The 20181-nt window shown below is 39.1% G+C and overlaps 1 protein-coding gene across 2 annotated transcripts in view; it reads right to left on the bottom strand.

Moving 5' to 3' along the window:
- Positions 1 to 20181, bottom strand: part of LOC140486029 (succinate--CoA ligase [ADP-forming] subunit beta, mitochondrial) — an 87083-nt gene that overhangs the window by 45192 nt on the left and 21710 nt on the right. For both annotated transcript variants that reach the window (XM_072584577.1, XM_072584578.1), the window contains exons 3-4: positions 11601 to 11700; positions 6909 to 7071 (exon numbers count right to left, since the gene is read on the bottom strand). In XM_072584577.1, coding sequence (XP_072440678.1) covers positions 6909 to 7071; positions 11601 to 11700 — 263 coding nt within the window. The remainder of the gene's footprint in view (positions 1 to 6908; positions 7072 to 11600; positions 11701 to 20181) is intronic.

Genomic DNA, 20181 nt, shown 5'->3' with positions numbered 1-20181 from the left:
TGTCTGGAACCAAAGGACAGAACCTCAAAATCAGAGGTAAACCTATTAATACTGAAGTGAGGAGAACCTTCTTCACTTAGACAGTGGATGATCTTTGAATTCTCAGAACTGTAGCAGCTCAGTTATAGAATGTATTTTTAGATTAGATTAGATTACATTACAGTGTGGAAACAGGCCCTACGGCCCAACAAGTCCACACCGACCCGCTGAAGCGCAACCCACCCATACCCCTATACCTAACACTGCGGGCAGTTTAGCATGGCCAATTCACCTGACCTGCACATCTTTGGACTGTGGGAGGAAACCGGAGCACCCGGAGGAAACCCACGCAGACACGGGGAGAACGTGCAAACTCCACACAGTCAGTCACCTGAGGCGGGAATTGAACTCGGGTCTCTGGCGCTGTGAGGCAACAGTGCTAACCACATGTGCCACCGTGCCACCCACAGATTGAGAGACTTCCAATAATAAAGACATTAAGGGATACACATATAGTGCCAGAAACTGATGTTGGGATAGAAAATCAACCATGATCTAAATGAATGGGACAGCGGATGTTAGGGGCTTAAAGGCCTACTTCTGTTTCTATTTCCTATGTCCTAATGTTCTTTCAAGGTTCTCCCTGTCCACCCACCTTAACTTGAGCACTATTCATTCTTACAAGGAACAGAGTGGAAAATAGCATGTCAACTAGAGGAACATGGTAAACATCAAATTAACTAGAACTAAGTTATCCTAAAATCTGGTGTGCAAACTGCAATTTTTGTCAGGAAAAATTCTGTCAGGCAACCGAATTCTAATCACTTGAGATTGTTTGCATTTGCCTCATCAGGACCAGAAAACAAGTCACTACTCTCTGAACAAAGAGCTTCAAATAGCATTACCCTGGAGTTAAGATGTTAGCCCTAGAGCAATCTTAATTTTAATCATCTTTCCCCCTTTTCAGTGGACTCTTTTTATGACTGCTGTATTCAAGAGTTAAATTGCTTGTAATGTCACAGGACGATGCATGGAAGAAGACTGCTTCACAGTTCCAAGTACCAATTGTACACTTCACGGTTAAAGTACTGTGCTGCTATCTAGTGGTAAATGATGGGAAAACTTCCACCAACTCGAACTTTATTTTGGTCTCCCAGTGTCAATGCCATTTTTGAGTGATAATTGGCAAAATGCGATCCAGTGGCACTGTTGGCTCAAGAGCAAGTCAATGGCAGGGCATTCTACAGAAAGTAACCCAACCTATGACTTCCCATCATCTATAAAGTACCAGTCAATGCTCTCCACTTGACTGAAGGGGTGCAGGTCCAACAATCAAAAGCTTAGCATCATCCAGAAAAACAGCTCACTTGTTTCACCTCCCAACTACCACTTGAAATATTCAATCTCTCTATCACTAGTGCACTTTGTCTGCAATGTGTAACATTCATAAGTTGTAACCTGCTGAGGTTTCTTCAATAGCTTTGTTCAAAACTACAACCTCTTTAGCCTGCAAGAATCAAGATATAAGGTGCCCGAGAATACCACAATCTACTGGTTCCCTTCAGGTTGCACACTATCCTATTTTGGAAATATATTATGGCTTGATCATAGTTGCAGATTCAAAATCTTGGAATTCCACACCTAACAGCACTGTGGGTGTACCCATGATGTAAAGACTGCAAAAGTTCAATAAGTCAACTATCAAGAAGTTCAAGTGGTCATTAATGGTTCATAATTCATTTTATGAAAACTCCATTGTTTGCCTTATCTTCTATTCACAAAGTCAAATCATAAACTAACACAACAAAATGGCTGCAAGTTAAATTGAAAAGCCATTTTGTCGTTAATAAAAACCTACATATATATTTGTTGCTTCTGACAACAGCCAGGATTCAAATTTTGAATCCTCACTTGTTAAGTTTACCTGACCAATCTCTTTCAACGTGAGTTATGCCCTGTAAATTATTTTCTTCTGGCCCCCATCTCATTACTTTACCCCAATGATCACAGCTTGAACTCCATATTGGAAAACAGTCAGTTCAAATCCCAGTTCAGGAATTTGAACACATCAGCTAGGCTAGTACTTCAATGTTGCATTCTTAGTAGTGTTGAATCTCAGCTGCAACATTAAACGAAGGCTCCCATTCAGCTTACCATAAAAGATCCTTTAGCATTAATTGAATAAGAGAACAGAAATTCAGATCTTGTCATGAAAACTGCTAGAATGAGATTAACTGGTGGTTTGCGTTGACTGTTTGCAGGAACAGGCTGTGGCCTGTGTCTACATGACAACAATGACTGCACTTCAAAAAGATGATCACTTACTATAACATCCTTTCGAACAGCATGGTGGCTCAGTGGTTAGCATTGCTGCCTCACAGCACCAGGGTTCCAGGTTCGATTCCAGCCTTGGGCGACTGTCTGTGTGGAGGTTGCACATTCTCCATGTCTGCCCGGGGTTTCCTCCCACAATCCAAAGATGTGCAGGTCAGGTGAATTGGCCATGCTCAATTGCCCATAGTGTTAGATGCATTAGTCAGAGGGGAATGGGTCTGAGCGGGTTACTCTTCAGAGGGTCTGTGTGGACTAGTTGGCCAAAGGGCCTGTTTCACACTGTAGGGAATCTAATCCTCAGAACATGAACAGCATATAAATGGAAATTATTTTCCGACCTATGCTCCAATTTGAACCCTGTTCCCCACCTCACTACTCTGATCTCCCAAACCAAATTCCCTTCACTCTGCAGTCCAAACCTCAAATTATCCACAAGAAATGTCATACTAATTGTAATGGCATTCTTTGAACTCTGGACAAAAAGTAAAATCTTTGCATTACAGAAAGCTTCAGTAATAACAGCAGAATGATATTTAAAATCCAATTTAATGCGTCCAATGCTGGGGTCTACTGCAACCAACCTTTTAGAAAAGGACAAGTGGAACATAATAATCAAAGAGACTGAGCAGGAAATGCAGTCACAAGCTTGTATGATGCCAATATGAACAGGGTCTTCTAATCACACTTATTGCGGACTCGAACCCTAGCACACAAGGAATTGATCCCTTGCCAGTTCCTTATTTCATGTTATTTAAATTTTAAACAGTGAAATCAAATACATAAACTGATATATATAATAACATGGTTACAGAAGCAACTGGATCAAATACATAATTCCCCAACAAAATAAAATAATCCAGCTCAGAGACTTTAGAACCACTGAACATTTGGCCCATTATGTTTGTGCTAGCACAAACTTAAATTCTAACATTACCCATTTCTTTGACTTTTCATATGCTCTTCACTCTCACAGACTGTTACAATCCCCTGCTAAAAAATGTTGTCTCTGACTCATCAGGCACTTGGTCATTAGACACTTGTCATACCAATAAACTGAAAACTTCCTACAAGTTTTCCCCTTCATTATTTTAGTGAGAAATTAATGTCTATGTCCTCACTTACCCGAAATGATTATAGCAATTCAAAATCTGCCATTAAAATCTTAATTTTGAAAACCGTTACGACAACAGATAAAACTTTTGATTGAATGACAGGAACCCAATTTTCCAATCTTGATTCATAGCACATGAATTTTCCTAAATAGAACGTAGAACATAGAAAAATACAGCGCAGTACAGGGCCTTCAGCCCTCGATGTTGCGCCGACTGAAGCCTACCTAACCTACACTAGCCCAATAACCTCCATATGCTTGTCCAACGTCCGCTTAAATGACCATAAAGAGGGAGAGTCCACTACTGCTACTGGCAGGGCATTCCATGAACTCACAACCCGCTGAGTAAAGAATCTACCCCTAACATCAGTCCTATACCTACCACCCCTTAATTTAAAGCGGTGTCCCCTAGTAACAGTTGACTCCATACGCGGAAAAAGGTTCTCACTGTCAACCCTATCTAAACCCCTAATCATCTTGTACACCTCTATCAAATCTCCCCTAAACCTTCTTTTCTCCAATGAAAACAGCCCCAAGTGCCTCAGCCTTTCCTCATACGATCTTCCTACCATGCCAGGCAACATCCTGGTAAACCTCCTCTGCACTCGTTCCAATGCCTCCACATCCTTCCTATAGTATGGCGACCAAAACTGCACACAATACTCCAGATGAGGCCGCACAAGAGTCTTATACAACTGCAACATGACCTCAGGACTCCGGAACTCAATTCCTCTACCAATAAAGCCCAGTACACCATAGGCCTTCTTCACAGCACTATTTACCTGGGTGGCAACTTTCAAAGATCTGTGTACATGGACACCAAGATCCCTCTGCTCATCCACACTACCAAGTAGTCTACCATTAGCCCAGTAATCCATCTTCTTGTTACTCCTACCAAAGTGAATGACTTCACACTTAGCTACATTGAACTCCATTTGCCACCTTACTGCCCAGCTCTGCAACTTATCTATATCGCGCTGTAACCTGCCACATCCTTCTTCGCTGTCCACAACTCCATCGACTTTTGTGTCATCCGCAAACTTGCTCACCCAACCTTCAAGCCCCTCCTCCAGGTCATTTATAAAAATGACAAACAGTAATGGTCCCAAAACAGATCCTTGTGGAACACCGCTAGTAAAAATGCGCTCCAAGATGAACCTATACCATCAACTACTACCCTCTGTCTCCTTCCAGCCAGCCAATTCCTAATCCAAACCTCTAATGCACCCTCAATGCCATACCTCCGTAGTTTTTGCATTAGCCTGTCATGGGGTACCTTATCGAACGCCTTGCTAAAATCCATATACACCACATCTACTGCTTTACCCTCGTCCACTTCCTTGGTCACCTTCTCAAAGAACTCAATAAGGTTTGTGAGGCATGACCTGCCCATCACAAAACCATGCTGACTATCCTTGATCACATTATTCCTATCCAGATGTTCATAAATCCTATCCCTTACAATTCTCTCTAAGACTTTGCCCACAACACAAGTGAGACTCACTGGCCTATAGTTACTTGGGCTATCCCTGCTCCCCTTCTTGAACAAGGGGACCACATTCGCTATCCTCCAGTCTTCTGGCACTATTCCCGAAGACAATGACGACCTAAAAATCAAGGCCAATGGCTTCGCTATCTCCTCCCTAGCTTCCCAGAGGATCCTAGGATAAATGCCATCAGGCCCAGGGGACTTATCTATTTTCATCCTTTCCAGTATTCCCCAGACCTCTTCCCTACGTACCTCAAGGCCATCCATTCTAATCACTTGTGACTCAATATTCACATCAGCAACAGTGTCCTGTTCCTGAGTGAATACTGACGAAAAGTATTGATTTAGTGTCTCACCAATCTCCTCTGCCTCCACACACAACTTCCCATTACTATCCTTGACTGGACCGATACCTACCCTAGTCATCCTTTTATTCCTGACATACCTATAGAAAGCCTTTGGGTTTTCCCTAATCCTACCAACTAAGGACTTTTCATGTCCCCTTCTCGCTGCTCTTAGCTCTCTCTTTAGATCCTTCCTGGCTACCTTATAACTCTCAATATCATGATGATGGATTAGAACCCTCATGTACCATGGACATCGAGAATAAAAATGAGCAAAAAACACATTTTGGAGTTAAGTCTGCTCTAGCAAAAAAAAGATTGCAGATGCAAATTCAATTGATGTCTGACAAAGTCCTGACTGCAATCCATGCAATGTCACGCCTGCAGAGTATCAAGGAAACTTCAAACGAATAGAAAAAGTAACAGGCAGAGATAACTGTGGGGGCTGCTGCTGCCTTCAGCAGCAATCACCTTTTGAAGATTATCAAAATGTTATCCTTCCAGGAATATGTAAGATAAAAGGAGTTAAAAACCAACTGCAGCGCTAGTCTGTCCAAGTAAGTGGCATGGCATCTTAGAGCGTGGACTAGTATGTTGGAAGTGTCATAACCCGGAGGATAACCATTTAAACACAAAACAAGTAAAACAAGAGAAAAAAAAATGCTCTTTCTCAAGCAGCCACTGCTAAAAGCAATCAAGGGGGTTTCAACCAACTTAAAAAGCCAAGAATTTCAAAATTGACTATTCAACAACCATCAGCAGTACCAGTCACACCCACCGCAATAGCCAGAATGTCAAACTATCTACTTTTCATGAATAATTCAGAGACTGATTAGTGTTCTTTTATAACTTTTAAACTTTTATCTTTCCAGATCCAGCCCTTATTTCTAAGTTGTATGAGTCTTGCTTTACTATTTCTTCCTGTGTTCAGTAATTAATAAATACTAAATTAAACATGGTACATACATTCTAAATAAGGGTTTACAAAAAAAATACCCATTTAATAACATCTTGGCCCACACCCAATCTGTACACCTAGTAAAATAGGGATTCAATTTGACTCAAGTGTATGATTTGAAGGATGGAGACTTTACCTAGAAAGTATCATTATTCTTCTTCAATCCAAATGTCAAAGTGGTATAGACTTAAGAGACTGCTAATGTATAACACCCGGACTTTTCCTTCCTCTTTGCACTGCTCCTTAAAATCTTCACCTTTCACTAAATTTTAAGCGACATGCTTATAATAGCTCCTTATAAAGTTCAGTCAATTCTAATGACACTCCTTTGAAACACCTTAAATCACATTACTATGGCAAAAGTGCTAAATAAATACAAGGTGTTGCCATTCCTATTGTTTGAGGATATAGATATAATTAAGACTACCAATAAGGGTCACATGGACATTTTAAAAAAAATATTGCATTGCATAAATTTTAGGTAATCTATGCTAATACATTTCAATGATGAACAAAATGCACAAGACTTTAAACTTAACTTTTTCTACCAAGATACTTATTTTAGGGACTCTTCATGACAGTTTAAGGATGTAACAAGAATGAGTTTTTTTTGTTTGACCAACAGTACGCAAAAATGAACTACCCACCCAGGAAAACAAATTTTTCACATCGATCTTGTCTTTTTAAACTCACCTGAAATGTTCTTTCCAGTGTTATTGCAAAGTAATATTCTCTTCTGGGGTACCTTCGCTCACAAATGAACACTTGGTTGCATATCCTTCCTTTCTCACCTGTCTGTTTAGTAAATAATTTCTTTCCAATCATTCTTGAAGAAACATCCCGGGCTTCCTCTGGACTGCAAATCAAATAAGTTGTTAACCAATGAACTTTTTATTTCAAATCTTGCAGAAATATTTCACAAAATGAAACTGAAACCATGAATGGAGGTATCAGACCTACTCAGTATGAGACTGAAACCATTAGAAGCTAATTTTTAAAGATACAGAACATAAAGCCACGATTTTCTTTTCTCCTTATGTACCTGAAACTGAGGTTTGATATTTACATGAAGGCAAAGAGCAGAACTTGGAATCTCAGGTGGCCTGACAAATGTAATGGTAGCCCCTTTCTAGTGATTTTAACCAGGTAAACCTTATTGACTGTGAGGTCTTGATTGGGGCTGTTAACCTGGGCCAATCAGGGAGCCCTGGCTGACATATAAACAAAAGGGAGGTAAAAACAATGACAGCAGGTGCTGGAAACCAGATTCTGGATTAGAGTAGTGCTGGAAAAGCACAACAGTTCAGGCAGCATCCGAGGAGCAGGAAGCTCCTCTGATGCTGCCTGAACTGTTGTGCTTTTCCAGCACCACTCTAATCCAGAATATAAACAGAGGATTCAGAGAGTCTCCTTACTTCAGGGCCTGACTTCAAGCTAGCTGGTTACTGCCACTGTACTGTGCATGTGTAAATAAAGGGTAACTTGGTGACAGGATACTCACCTTTATGCAGTTATTTCATTCCTCCTTATCATTTTCTTATTCTGCTTCCTATTTGGCATTCAACTATTTGGTTTACATGATTGATTCCGGAGATTAAGCTTAACTTAAGGTTGGGGCTAGTCATTAAAAGTATAGAAGAATGAGAGATGACTTTATTTAAACACAATTTCCTGAGAGGATTTAGAGTGAATAATGAGAGAATGTTTTCCCTTGTAAGGAAGCCTAGAACTTAGGAACACAGTTTAAAAATCAAACATTTCTCAATTAAGACTGCAATGAGGGGAATATTTTTTCGCTTAGAGGGCTGTTAGTTTGTAGAATTATCTTCCTTTGAAAGCAATGGAGTTTGAGTTATTCAATATATTCAAAGCTGACTTAGATTTTTGATTGAGAAAGGAGTCAATAGTTAGGTGGGGGGTGGAAGAAAACGTGTGCTCAATCAGATCATCCATCTACCTGGTTCTTCTCTTTCCACTGTTTGGGTCTTCCTCAAAAAAACTAATAATTTAATGAGGCATGATTTCCCCTTCATGACGCCAAGGCTTTATTAGATTATAATTTTCCAAATGTACTATTACTTCCTCAATAGTATGGCAGCAAACTGAAAATAGGTGGTGGCGATGGAGATTTTATGATTCCTTTCTAGCCCAATTGTTGGAAATTGGGGTTCCTTTCAAATCTCTGCTCACTCAGCATTCCATTTTTGCTATTTCCCATGTATCATGAAACCTCATTTAACTGTGTCACATTAGAAACTAGTCTTACGCAAGTATTAAAAAAATCATCCAGTGCTATCATCCATGAGTAGCTATCCATGGCCACTGCCCAGTAGGATTTAGACAATTGATTGACTCAAAATTCTTGCCCTAGAAATAAGATATTGCAATAAATGCTCAGGGGCAGACATAAAGGTCCTCTAAGAGCGGTTTCCTCAGCTGGGAGATGAACAAGCAGAAAAGATCCCTAACACCGTGGCTAGAGAGCAAGATGCTGCCCCCACAACCTTAATGAAACTAATACATCCATGTCAACAGTCTGTTTGTCCTCTATCTCCAATTGTTAGGGTTGTATACTTCTTTATCTAATTAACTCATGTATCATATTTAAACTGCTGCATCTTAACAACATCAATAAACTATCAGAAAATTGCTACAAACCGCCAACTATCTATATTTGATAATTGTGATCATGAACCCCTAAAATCAACACCATATGCAAGATGTCCAATATTCATAGCAGTGTGGTTGACTCTTAATCAAACTCTGGACAATTAGGGATGAGCAATAAATGCTGAACTAGCCAGCAATGCCCACATCCCACGAATTAATTTGAAAAACATGGGAGAAAACGTTGCTGGGAAACAAAATGGAGCAGATACGAGAAGCCAGCAAGAGAAAACATTTGGAAAGTAATAATCACAGTAAGGTTTAAGATGACTGCACAATTTATATCCCTCTCGAAGAGGAATGTTATATAGTGGATAAACAGTATATAAACAGCAATGATGAGGGAATGAGGATAGAGTTAAAAAGTTAAACCAGAGAAAGGTATTGACAGAGGTTGAACAACAATCATTAATATTTAAAGCAGTGATTGAAGAAAATTCAGACAAACATATTCCAGTAGAGTAGAAAAACGGATTGACAAGAATTACACCATGGATAAGTAAAATAAATAAAATTGAAAGTAGACTTCATAGTGACATATAATGTTTAGACTGAATACGATTAAGATATTTAAATATTTTGAGGGAGCAGGCATGTGGAGGAGTAAGAGATAATTAGTACTGGAGCCTCACATAAATTCCATTGGCTTGGTTGGACGGCATTTTATTAACTGTAGATTCTACACATTCCATCTAACCAGGAAAAACAACTCTTTAAATATGCAGACTTAAAAAGCATATGGTCCGATAATCTGACTCAGCCTCTGACTTCTTATGGAGTATCTTGCCATTATAATCAGCGTGACATTTCTTGTGGGTAGTTTGAGGTTTGGACTGCAGAGAGAAGGGAATTTGGTTTGGGAGATCAGAGTAGTGAGGTGAGGAACAGAGTGCAAACTGGAGCATATGTCAGAAAATAATTTCCATCTATATGCAGTTCATGCTCTGATGATGTCCGAAAGGATATTATAGTAAGTGATTATCTTTTGAATTGTAGTCATTGTTGTCATGTTGACACAGGCTACAGCCCGTTTCCACGAACGGTTAACAATGGAGTTTGACCACTTAATCTATTTCTAGCAGTCTTAATGACAGGATCTGAATTTCTGTACTCTTATTCAATTATTCACCCTTCTTCACTCCACTTTGTTATGCCTCAAATCAATTAGTCAATAAGTTCTGGAAATATTTTCCTAAATTCCCTTGCACCTCATTTGGCAAAATTATTTAGTTTGTGTTTTAGATAATTCCTTTTCATTCTTTTATACCTTGCCTTAGGAAGCACTTCCAAACAATTCATGCATTAGTGATTGAATATAAATAAAAGTTGTTCGAACTTGAACTGACAAAGTAAATGTAATTCATTAATATATGTGTTTTTAGAAAGCTTTCACATTTGTGATCAACAAGGTAGTTAGCACTCTCAGAATAAGTGTTGCAACTGGATTAAAAAGCTGGAGTAAAGAGGAATGAATCAAGGTACTTCACATTGTAGAAGGCAGTCAGTATCTGAAGGGATTAGCTGAAATCACAAGATTTGTTCTGCTGATCAAGATATAAAGGATTATTCCTGGGGGAAGCTAACCAATGGGTCTTAACCCATCTGTTTCTGGTACTGTCCTTGTTATCAGTATGGTGAGAGAATATGTTACTAACTGTAAATTGAACTTATTCTTAAGTTGAGCCTGATGTCTCAAGACCATAGAACAATCATAAGAAATAGGAACAAGAGTGGGCCACCCAGCTTCTTGAGCCTTCTCCACCATTCAATAGGATCATGGCAGATCTGACACTCCTCACATCCATATTCCTGCCCTTTACCCATAATCCATGATTCCCATACAAGAGACAACCATGTACCTTAGAAGTAATGTAACTAGCTATTATGTAATAAACTTATTTACCATTTCCCCCCACACCCATAGTCTGGTTTAATACAAGCAATTGGAATTACCGACTGCAAATCTACTCAAAATGGTGAAAGCAGTGAGAACTTTGCTTATCAAAAGACTTCAATAATCAATCTATGAATGGTCATTTTAACTTATAGCAATGGTGAACCAAGATATTATAAGGTCTGTAATTACACAGATAGCATCAATGTAAAAGGCAAGTTTATGAATTAACAATGCAATCAAAGGATGCATATCTCAGTCAGGAGTGATAGAACTATGTATTCAATATGTCTGCACATAAAATAGTTAGTATAGCAGCAAGGAAATCAATCACATTGGGGCAAGTTATCTGATCAAGAAGCAAATTATAATTAAATTTATGAAGCTATCAGCATAGTGCTTAATTTCAATAAAAAAGACAAATAAAGTGCTAAAACTTTAGTATTGTTTGAGTCACACTAATAGCATCAGACTTTATTTAAAATTATACAATTATAAGTGTAATTATTATAACTTTATAGGAATGTCTGGATAGATCATCAGCTGCACACAGATTTTGAAATAAACTGCTTTGAGGATTATGCATTGGTTACACAATAGCCTCTCAATTGGTATATTCCAGCTGCACTGGGTCACTCCTGATTTCACAGAAATCAAAATTCTTTAAATGGGCTTGGACATGCCTTCATTGTTTTCAATCAAATATATTTTGTACAATCATTCCTCCAGTGTTCATAGCAGGAAGAAACACATTATTTTATAAGTATCCAAATCTTGTGTGTTTCAGTGAGGGATTAAAAAATGGTTTATCTTATAATACTTACGAATAAACAATTCTGACTCCTCCTTTCAGTCCATTTTCAAATATCCCTTTTCCTCTGCCACCAGCCAACACTTGCGCTTTTACAACAAGGTCCTTTGAACCTGTAGTGCAGAACAAACATTATAGTGTGCAGACCTCCAGCAGTTTGCCAGCATTTATCAACTACTTGCATGTTCAACAGAGAGTGCTAACACACATCAAAATATACAACGATCATTCATCAAGAGTGGGTAAAAAGCTTGCCTGATCTTTTCTAACAGTTTTAAAACAAAATAGAGACAGAGTTATACTATTTCAGGACGACATGGACACAAATGCACAACATTAGCTAAGTGAAACAAGCAGTCATTACAGTCTATGAACAGCACCAACCTGGAGTTCCAGAGATATCAGGTAGTCTAATGCCTCTTCTTGAAAAACTGCAAAACCCAAGCACTAATCCAACATCACCTCACAAACCACAACTTCTTTATAATGCATGATTTTAATCCTGATAAGGATTCTGTCCACAAAGAAAGTGTGGACAGAATCCTTAAATGTAGTTATAACCAGGTGAGGATGGGTCACACCAAATCCCCTTATCTTTTAAAACCTCTTGGTTAGTTGCAAGAAATCATTTTTCTGTTCTTTTTAAAAGCACATAGTTCAATTAAACTAATCGAACTGGATCAAAAAAGGAAAGACAGCCAATTGCAAGGTTGAGTAAAAAGGAAGTGGAGTTTTATTACCAAAGAAAAAACAACAAGAGGGACACACAAATACAGGTATTGAACTTACAAAAAAAAGGAAGAGTTGAAGAGGTGTACTTGATACATACAGGAAAGTAAAGTCGATTGCAATTTTGCTTAAAAACAGGACACAGACGATATGCTGCAGCTGTGCATTTTTTGTTAATTAACAGCATTAAGGCTCTTAAGTTAGTTTTCATCCATAATCTCACTGAATTAAAGAACTGGCTGGCAGGACGCAATTACCTCCCCCGTTCCTTTTTCTATAATTTAACAATTTGTGTCTTCAAAGCGGCTATGATTCAGATAAAAAAGTAAAGACATTTCCATGACAAAGAATGGAAGAGCACCCAAACTCAGTCTCCCTGGATGACCTTATGGCACAGGAGCAGGTGTAGGCCTTCAGTCCATTGAGTCTGCTCCACCATTCAATGAGATCATGGCTGATGTGCTAATGCTTAACTGCACTTTGCTGCCTATTCCCCATAACCTTTGATTCCCTTACTCATTAAAAATCTACCTCCGCCATGAAGATGCTTAACAACCCAGCTTCTTCAGCACCTGCATTAAAGACTTCCACAGATTCTAAATGACAGTATAAATGAGAGAGAAAACAAAGGCTTATAGCAATTGCAAGGTTAACACTGAACCAACTGAACATAGGAAGTACAGAGGAGAACTTAAAAACTGTAATTAGAATGACAAAGAAAAAGAGTATATGTCGAGATTAGTAGCTTCAGGAAATGAAGCTTTTAATAAGCACATTAACAGTAAAACAGTAGTCAAAGAGCGGAACTGTTATAGACATAAAAATCTGCTTGTACAGGTTCAGGACAATGCACAAATACTAAGTGAGTACTTTGTATCCATCACTAGAGAGGAGGGTGCTGCTAACATAACAGTAAAGGAGGAGGTCATAGCTAACTTGGCTAATATATAAAATAGTAAAAGGATCCTTAAAGCTGAAAAATTAGCCAATGCATCCTAAGACAGCGAGGGAAACAACAGCAGAACCTCAAGCCACAATTCATAAATGTTATGACCTGTTCAAAAATTTAAAGGGTTAATCAGATGAAGGTACTTCCCTCGTGCTGTCACATGGGATCTTCCAACATTTTGGCCCAGCAATGAAGGCAGGCAACATTTTTGCAAGTTGAACTGGTGCATCTTCCCAGAGGGAAAATTATAGGTGATGCTGCTTCCGTGCTGCTACATTTTTCTAGGTGGTAGAATCACAGGTTTAGGAGACATTGTTGAAGAAGCTTTGGTGAGTAGTTGAAATACATCTTGGAAATTGCAGAGTCATTGATGGGAGCGAATGTATAAGGGAGTGCCAATCCTAGAAGTTGTCAGTACATATCCCTTAATACATTTACTGAATGAAAATTGATCTGTTTCAGATTTAAAATTATCAGCATACATTGCCATTTGGGGAAGGAAGTTCCAAACATTCACCACCGTTCGTGTCTGTAAGTATTTCCTAACATTTCTCCTGAATAGTTGGGTCCAAATCCTCAGATTGCTCCCTTGTTCCAGGATCCCTAACCAGTGGAAATAATTATCTTTATCTACCTCGTCTTTTCCTGTTAATATCTTGAAGACTTCAATCAGATCACCCTAATCAGATCACTTCTAAGTTGTAGAGAAAACAGGCCTAATTTGTATAATCTCTCCTCATAACATAACTTCTGAAGTTCAGGTATCATTCTTGAAAAGCTACACTGTACTCCCTCCAAAGCCAATCTCTCTTTCCTAAGGTATGGTCCCTAGATCTGCTCACAATACTCCAAGTGGTATCTAACTGGGGTTTTGTATAACCGCAGCATAACATCTGCATCCTCATACTCTAGTTGTCTTGATATAAAGGTCAGCATTCCATTCGCTTTCTTGATTATTTCCTGCACCTATTGGTGATGTTTAAATATCCAGAAGGATTACGCTTGGTGGCTTGTGGAGAGAATATTGACACTTTCAGATATAACCATCCTCCACTCATTTGTTCCCTGTACAGTTGCTGAGTATCTCAGGTCTATTAGTTAGCATCATGGAGATGTACAGCACAGAAACAGACCCTTCAGCTCAACTTGTCCATGCCGACCAGATATTCTATCCTAATCTAGTCCTATTTGCCACCACTTAACCCATATCCCTCTAAACCCTTCCTATTCAGATGCCTTTCAAATGTTGTAATTGTACCAGCCTCCACCATTTCCTCTCGCAGCTCATTCTATATATGAACCATCTTCTGCATGAAAAGTTGCAACTTATGTCCCTTTTAAATCTTTCCCCTCTCACCCTAAAACTATGCCCTCTAGTTCTGGACTCCCCCATCCCAGGGAAAAGATCTTGTCTATGTATCCTATCCATGCCCCTCATGATTCTATAAAGCCATCCCTCAACCTCCCAAGCCCCAACCTATTCAGCCTCTCCTTAGATCTCAAACCCTCCACCTCTGCTGCTTACTAGTCTCTCAGTGTTGAAAGATCACTGACTAGCTGCCTGCTGTGCTGTCTGGTAAAGCTGATTTTCCAAATGAATGCAAAACTCCTAATATTGAAGATGCAATTCATAGAAGCACATTAATTCTTACACTATAAAAGTTCAATTCAATTGCGCATTCTAAAAGCAAAAGACATTGTTAGAAAAATACAATTTGGTGTCAACAGCATCTTTGCTATGCCAAAACACATCAATACGTACAACATTTCAGAACCTTTATGCACTATAGATATATGTCATAAACTTCAGAATACTCTTTAAATTTGTGGCTGGATTTTAAAAAAAAACAAATCACTTCAGTCTTTAAATACATCTACCAAATGTGTCTGTGATCTCTTGTATTTGAAAGAGGCAAGCCCAATTTCAAACCTTGCTATTTTTATTTCTTAATAACAGCAAAGTAGAATTTGTATTACATTATTTTTAAGTTGAAACATTCTTCCTTTAATTTGAACTCCAAAACCAGTGCTATGTGATCTTACTAGCTTTTTGCATAAATTTGCCATTATCCACAGCGAAGAAAAACCTTTTATCGATTGCTGATCTTAATATTTTGTTAACTCAAAGTCCCAAATCAACTATATCAACCCACTTCCCCATCCTGAAGGCTCCTTGATCCTAACACCCAAGCACCTTCCCATCTCAGTCTCCAACTTGGAACCTCCTCCTTACCTCTCCTGCCCAACACTGCCCCACACCTCCGCTTCCCCTCTTGTGGCCTCCTCCTTCATCGATTCCACCTTTGCAGCCTCATCCTTGTTCACTCATTATCGCTCCCCCACATCCCTTCATACATCATTCTCCTGCCTCCCACTCCCTCTCTCATAACTTCCAAAACATTTCCGTGATATCTCAACTTCAGCATTGACTTATCCAACTCCACAGTTCCTCCAATCACAGGCTGTTTCTCTCCTACATGTGCTGCTGATATGTCGTTTAGTACCTTGCAACTTTTCTGAATGTTTCCCCATGTGAATGAATTTTCTCCAGAGTTTTGGGGACTTTTGCTGACTTGTTCTTTAAAAACATGAGCACCAAGTGTTCAAATCCAAAAATCTGATTAGTGAAGTAATCATATCTACTTAGAATTGCAGAATACAAGCATACACCTCCTAACCCAACAAATTTAGATTTGTGTCTATTTATAGGGGCTCAAGTAAATTTCATAGATAACGCTGTGACAGCACGAGGGAAGTACCTTCATCTGATTATGATTACCAGGTTCCCAATCTTCTTAAATTGAATGCAACATCAATAATACACAATTCAAAGTTTGGGAGAAGATTTGTAGCTCGGGTGCTCATTGTTGTGGTTCTATTCGCCGAGCTGGAAATTTGTCTTGCAAACGTTTCGTCCCCTGGCTAGGTGACATCCTCAGTGCTTGGGAGCCTCCTGTGAAGCGCTTCTGTGCTGTTTCCTCCGGCATTTATAGTGGCCTGTCTCTGCCGCTTCCGGTTGTCAGTTCCAGCTGTCCGCTGTAGTGGCCGGTATATTGGGTCCAGGTCGATGTGTTTGTTGATAGTGGCCGGTATATTGGGTCCAGGTCGATGTGTTTGTTGATAGAACCCAATATACCGGCCACTACAGCGGACAGTTGGAACTGACAACCGGAAGCGGCAGAGACAGGCCACTATAAATGCCGGAGGAAACAGCACAGAAGCGCTTCACAGGAGGCTCCCAAGCACTGAGGATGTCACCTAGCCAGGGGATGAAATGTTTGCAAGACAAATTCCCAGCTCGGCGAACAGAACCACAACGATAATACAAGTTGTATTACATGCCCCCCTCCTATCGGAAGGATGTTGTGAAACTTGAAAGGGTTCATAAAAGATTTACAAGGATGTTGCCAGGGTTCGAGTATTCGAGCTATAGGGAGAGGTTGAATAGGCTAGGGCTGTTTTCCCTGGAGCATCGGTGACTGAGGGGTGACCTTATAGAGGTTTATAAAATCATGAGGGGCATGGATAGGATAAATAGACAAGGTCTTTTCCCTGGGGTGGGAGAGTCCAGAGCTGGACGGCATAAGTTTAGGTTGAGAAGAGCAAGAACAGTCTGTGAACTGACATCAACATAACTGGTCTGTCTCTTCTTTAAGTAGGAGACCATCTTCATAATTCAAATTAACCAGAGTGACAGTAACACATTCATTAAGATCACAGATTTAAAGTTATTCCAGTTCTACTCTGTTCAATTGAATTTTCTACATTTTAAAGCCCCACAAAGCTGACTACATTTCCTAACTTCTGCAGTACAGTCACAAAAGGAAATATCAACATGTATCATGAAGGTGCCTGAAAGCTTTTGTTTAGAATACCAATAAAATATCAGCTTTAGTTGAATACATCCCATTTTCAGCAAAATAGATGTCATTGAAAAATACCACACCCAAAAGCATCATTCAGGCCACAGGTACAGTTCTCATTCTGCATCTGTTCTATGTTTGCAGCAAATATATTTCTGAAGCCAGCACATGTGTCACCTTGCAGAAAGGCAGCTCGTTGCAAGAAAAATATTCTCATGAATATTTGGCTAAAACAGTTATTAAGATTACTTTCTCAGCTCTGGGAGAGTGCAGTATAAATTCTAAATCACCCAATCCCTTTTAAACCCCTAACAACTAGCTTCGCCTTGTCCATAACTCACATCAAAAGGACTCTCCCAAGCAAATCCATCCATGTGACAAAGCTAGCTGCTGCTCATCTGGCACCTCAAACTTCAAACCATATAACCATCTAAACCTCTTTTTGTGTTTCCTCTCAACTTCAACTTTATCAGTAGCACCAGATTTTCACAATCATGAAGACATCTGCTCTTAGTTCCATTCAGTGTCAAAAGGGATGTTAGGTTGAGCTCAAAAGAATAATGCGCTGATGTGATGGTCAAGGGATAGCTACACTGTCTTAGAAAATTAAAATCTTTCAGCTGACCCTATGATCAAGAAACTCTATAGCATTATACGGAAGCCTTGCCTTATGAAAGCAAACTCTAAGAGTATAGAAATTAATAAAGCAGGCAGGAAGAGTATTTGATGAGTTGATCTTCTTCAATAAAATTGGGAATCCTTGGTTTAGGATATCAGTTAAAAGTTCAAAGCACATACTGCTAAGACACGGACTTCAATTTTTTCACTCATTGACTGTTAAGTGACATATTATCATTAAGTCAATTAAAAGTCACAGTACATTTCATTAACGGTGGGCAGCACAGTGGCTAAGTGGTTAGCACTGCTGCATCACAGTGCCAGGCACTGGGGCTCGATTCCAGCCTCGGGAGACTTGTCTGTGTGGAGTTTGCATGTTCTCCCCATGTCTAAGGGTTCCCTCTGGGTGCTCCAGTTTCCTCCTACAGTTCAGATGTACAGGTCAGGTGAATTGGTCATGCTGAACTGCCCACATGGTTAGGTGCATTAGTCAGAGGGAAATCGATTTGGGTGGGTTACTCTTCAGAGGGTCAGTGTGGACTTGCTGGGCCGAAGGACCCGTTTCCACACTGTAGGAAATCTAATCTAATCATACAATTGCATCCTTTCTTATTTTAAATTTTACTACTTTTATTTTCCAAACATGGTGCTTTCTTTAGTATCCTTGTTTGCAATCCTGATAACCTTAATCGTTATGTTCAAAGTGCTGGTAAATAACTGGCAATTGGAAAGTTGTCATTAGACTGGCACTGTTTTTAGATGATATGCTGTTTTGTGAGTCACTCAAAATATTTCTAACTAAGTTTCTCCCAGAAAGCACTGAGCCATTCAATCAAATACAAGGGCCCTGAGAGTTTCAATAAGTATATATTTTGTTGGCATTTCTACTTGATTGAAGAATACTTATTAATTTCCTTTGGTTCAGTCCATCTTCAAAGGATTCTGAATGCATGTTACCGTCTAATGTCTATGATTAGTGCTTCTAGTCCATTTTTACATGGTGGCAGCAGCAGCATATTACAGTTTATTAAAATTCTTCTAATTTGGGGGATGATTACAGAGTATATAATTCCTCAAAGTCTGCTCCATAACATGGACACTATTTTCTCACTGCTTAATGAATAAATCTGTCCATTGATCATAGTCCAAGCCAAAGCTGAAGGGAGTCTTTATTTCAACATTTTTTGAACAGGGATTCAGACGATGACAACTGTTGGGTGCCCTATTTACCCAGATTCTGGTCCAAAGATCAGCTTATGAGAACAGCTGTTAAAATGGTGAGATAAAAGGAGTTCTATTAAAAGCAAACTAAGTTACATGATGATGAAAAGGTCATTAGTTTGAAAATGTAACTGTTTTACTTAAAACAGTGAGGTTCCTCGGCCTGCTTAGAATTTATACCATATTCTGATTTTATTTCAGATTTCCAGCATCCAGTCTTTTTTGTTTAAAACTGATTGCTTTGGTCACACTAAATTCTCACATTTAAAGTTTAGAATTCTAAGTATGTCTTAAACGATATGCCAAACCTTATGTTCTCGCCACATTAGTGGGTCTTTCCTTTTCTAGGTAGCTCAACAATGGTCTTGAATCAAATGCACTCAACAATGAAAGGCACGCAGCTGGAAAATTTTTATACAATTTAAAAGGATTGATTCAGGATCTAGTATATTTCTAACATTTGCTTTCATAACTTTGGAAATTATTTCAGCAGGAGAAAGTGAGGACTGCAGATGCTGGAGATCAGAGTCAAGTGCGTGTTGCTGGGAAAGTACAGCAGATCAGACAGCATCAGAGGTGCAGGAGAAACAACATTTTGCGCATATGCCCTTCATTAGAAATATTTCAGTAGCTTACTAAAAATAGTTATTTACATTAAACAATTCTAGAAATAAGGAAAAACCCTGTACTTGTAAATAATGACAAGGCAGCCCTGAAAGTAAACTTTACTCCTTTTAAATTTGCTGGTAATGACAATCTATCTGAAAGTGTGATGGAACACAATCAATAGTACTGTATATACTCAATTATTCGTCAAATGCTTTGGACTGTTTAAGGTTAAATTTATGCAGTCGGCTAATACATGGATACTACTTTTGAGTGGCTGAAATTCATGCCTGTCAAAATTCATACTGTATCATTAGCAGAAACGAAACTGATCTCTAAATGAATAAAGAAAAAAATGAATTACAGCAATTCTGAAGACAATGAGTGGAGCAGAGCGGACCGGAGTGGAGCAGGATGACCGGCAGACTGGAAAGCCAGAACTGAGCACAACGACCGACACACTGACTCATAAAAGGTTGATCAGTTACCTGTGAAGAACTAGGATTGACTTTTACATGAGATATGGGAAATTCCAGATTTGTTTGGCCAAAATAGGCGGTCGATTTTTACATGAGATCGACTACTACTCATAATAAACGGTAACTTTT

The sequence above is a fragment of the Chiloscyllium punctatum genome, chromosome 15 (genome assembly GCF_047496795.1).
Source record: "Chiloscyllium punctatum isolate Juve2018m chromosome 15, sChiPun1.3, whole genome shotgun sequence".
NCBI classification, from domain to species: domain Eukaryota; kingdom Metazoa; phylum Chordata; class Chondrichthyes; order Orectolobiformes; family Hemiscylliidae; genus Chiloscyllium; species Chiloscyllium punctatum.
Note: the sequence above shows the minus strand (reverse complement) of the source record. Positions and strands in the feature narration are given on the sequence as shown.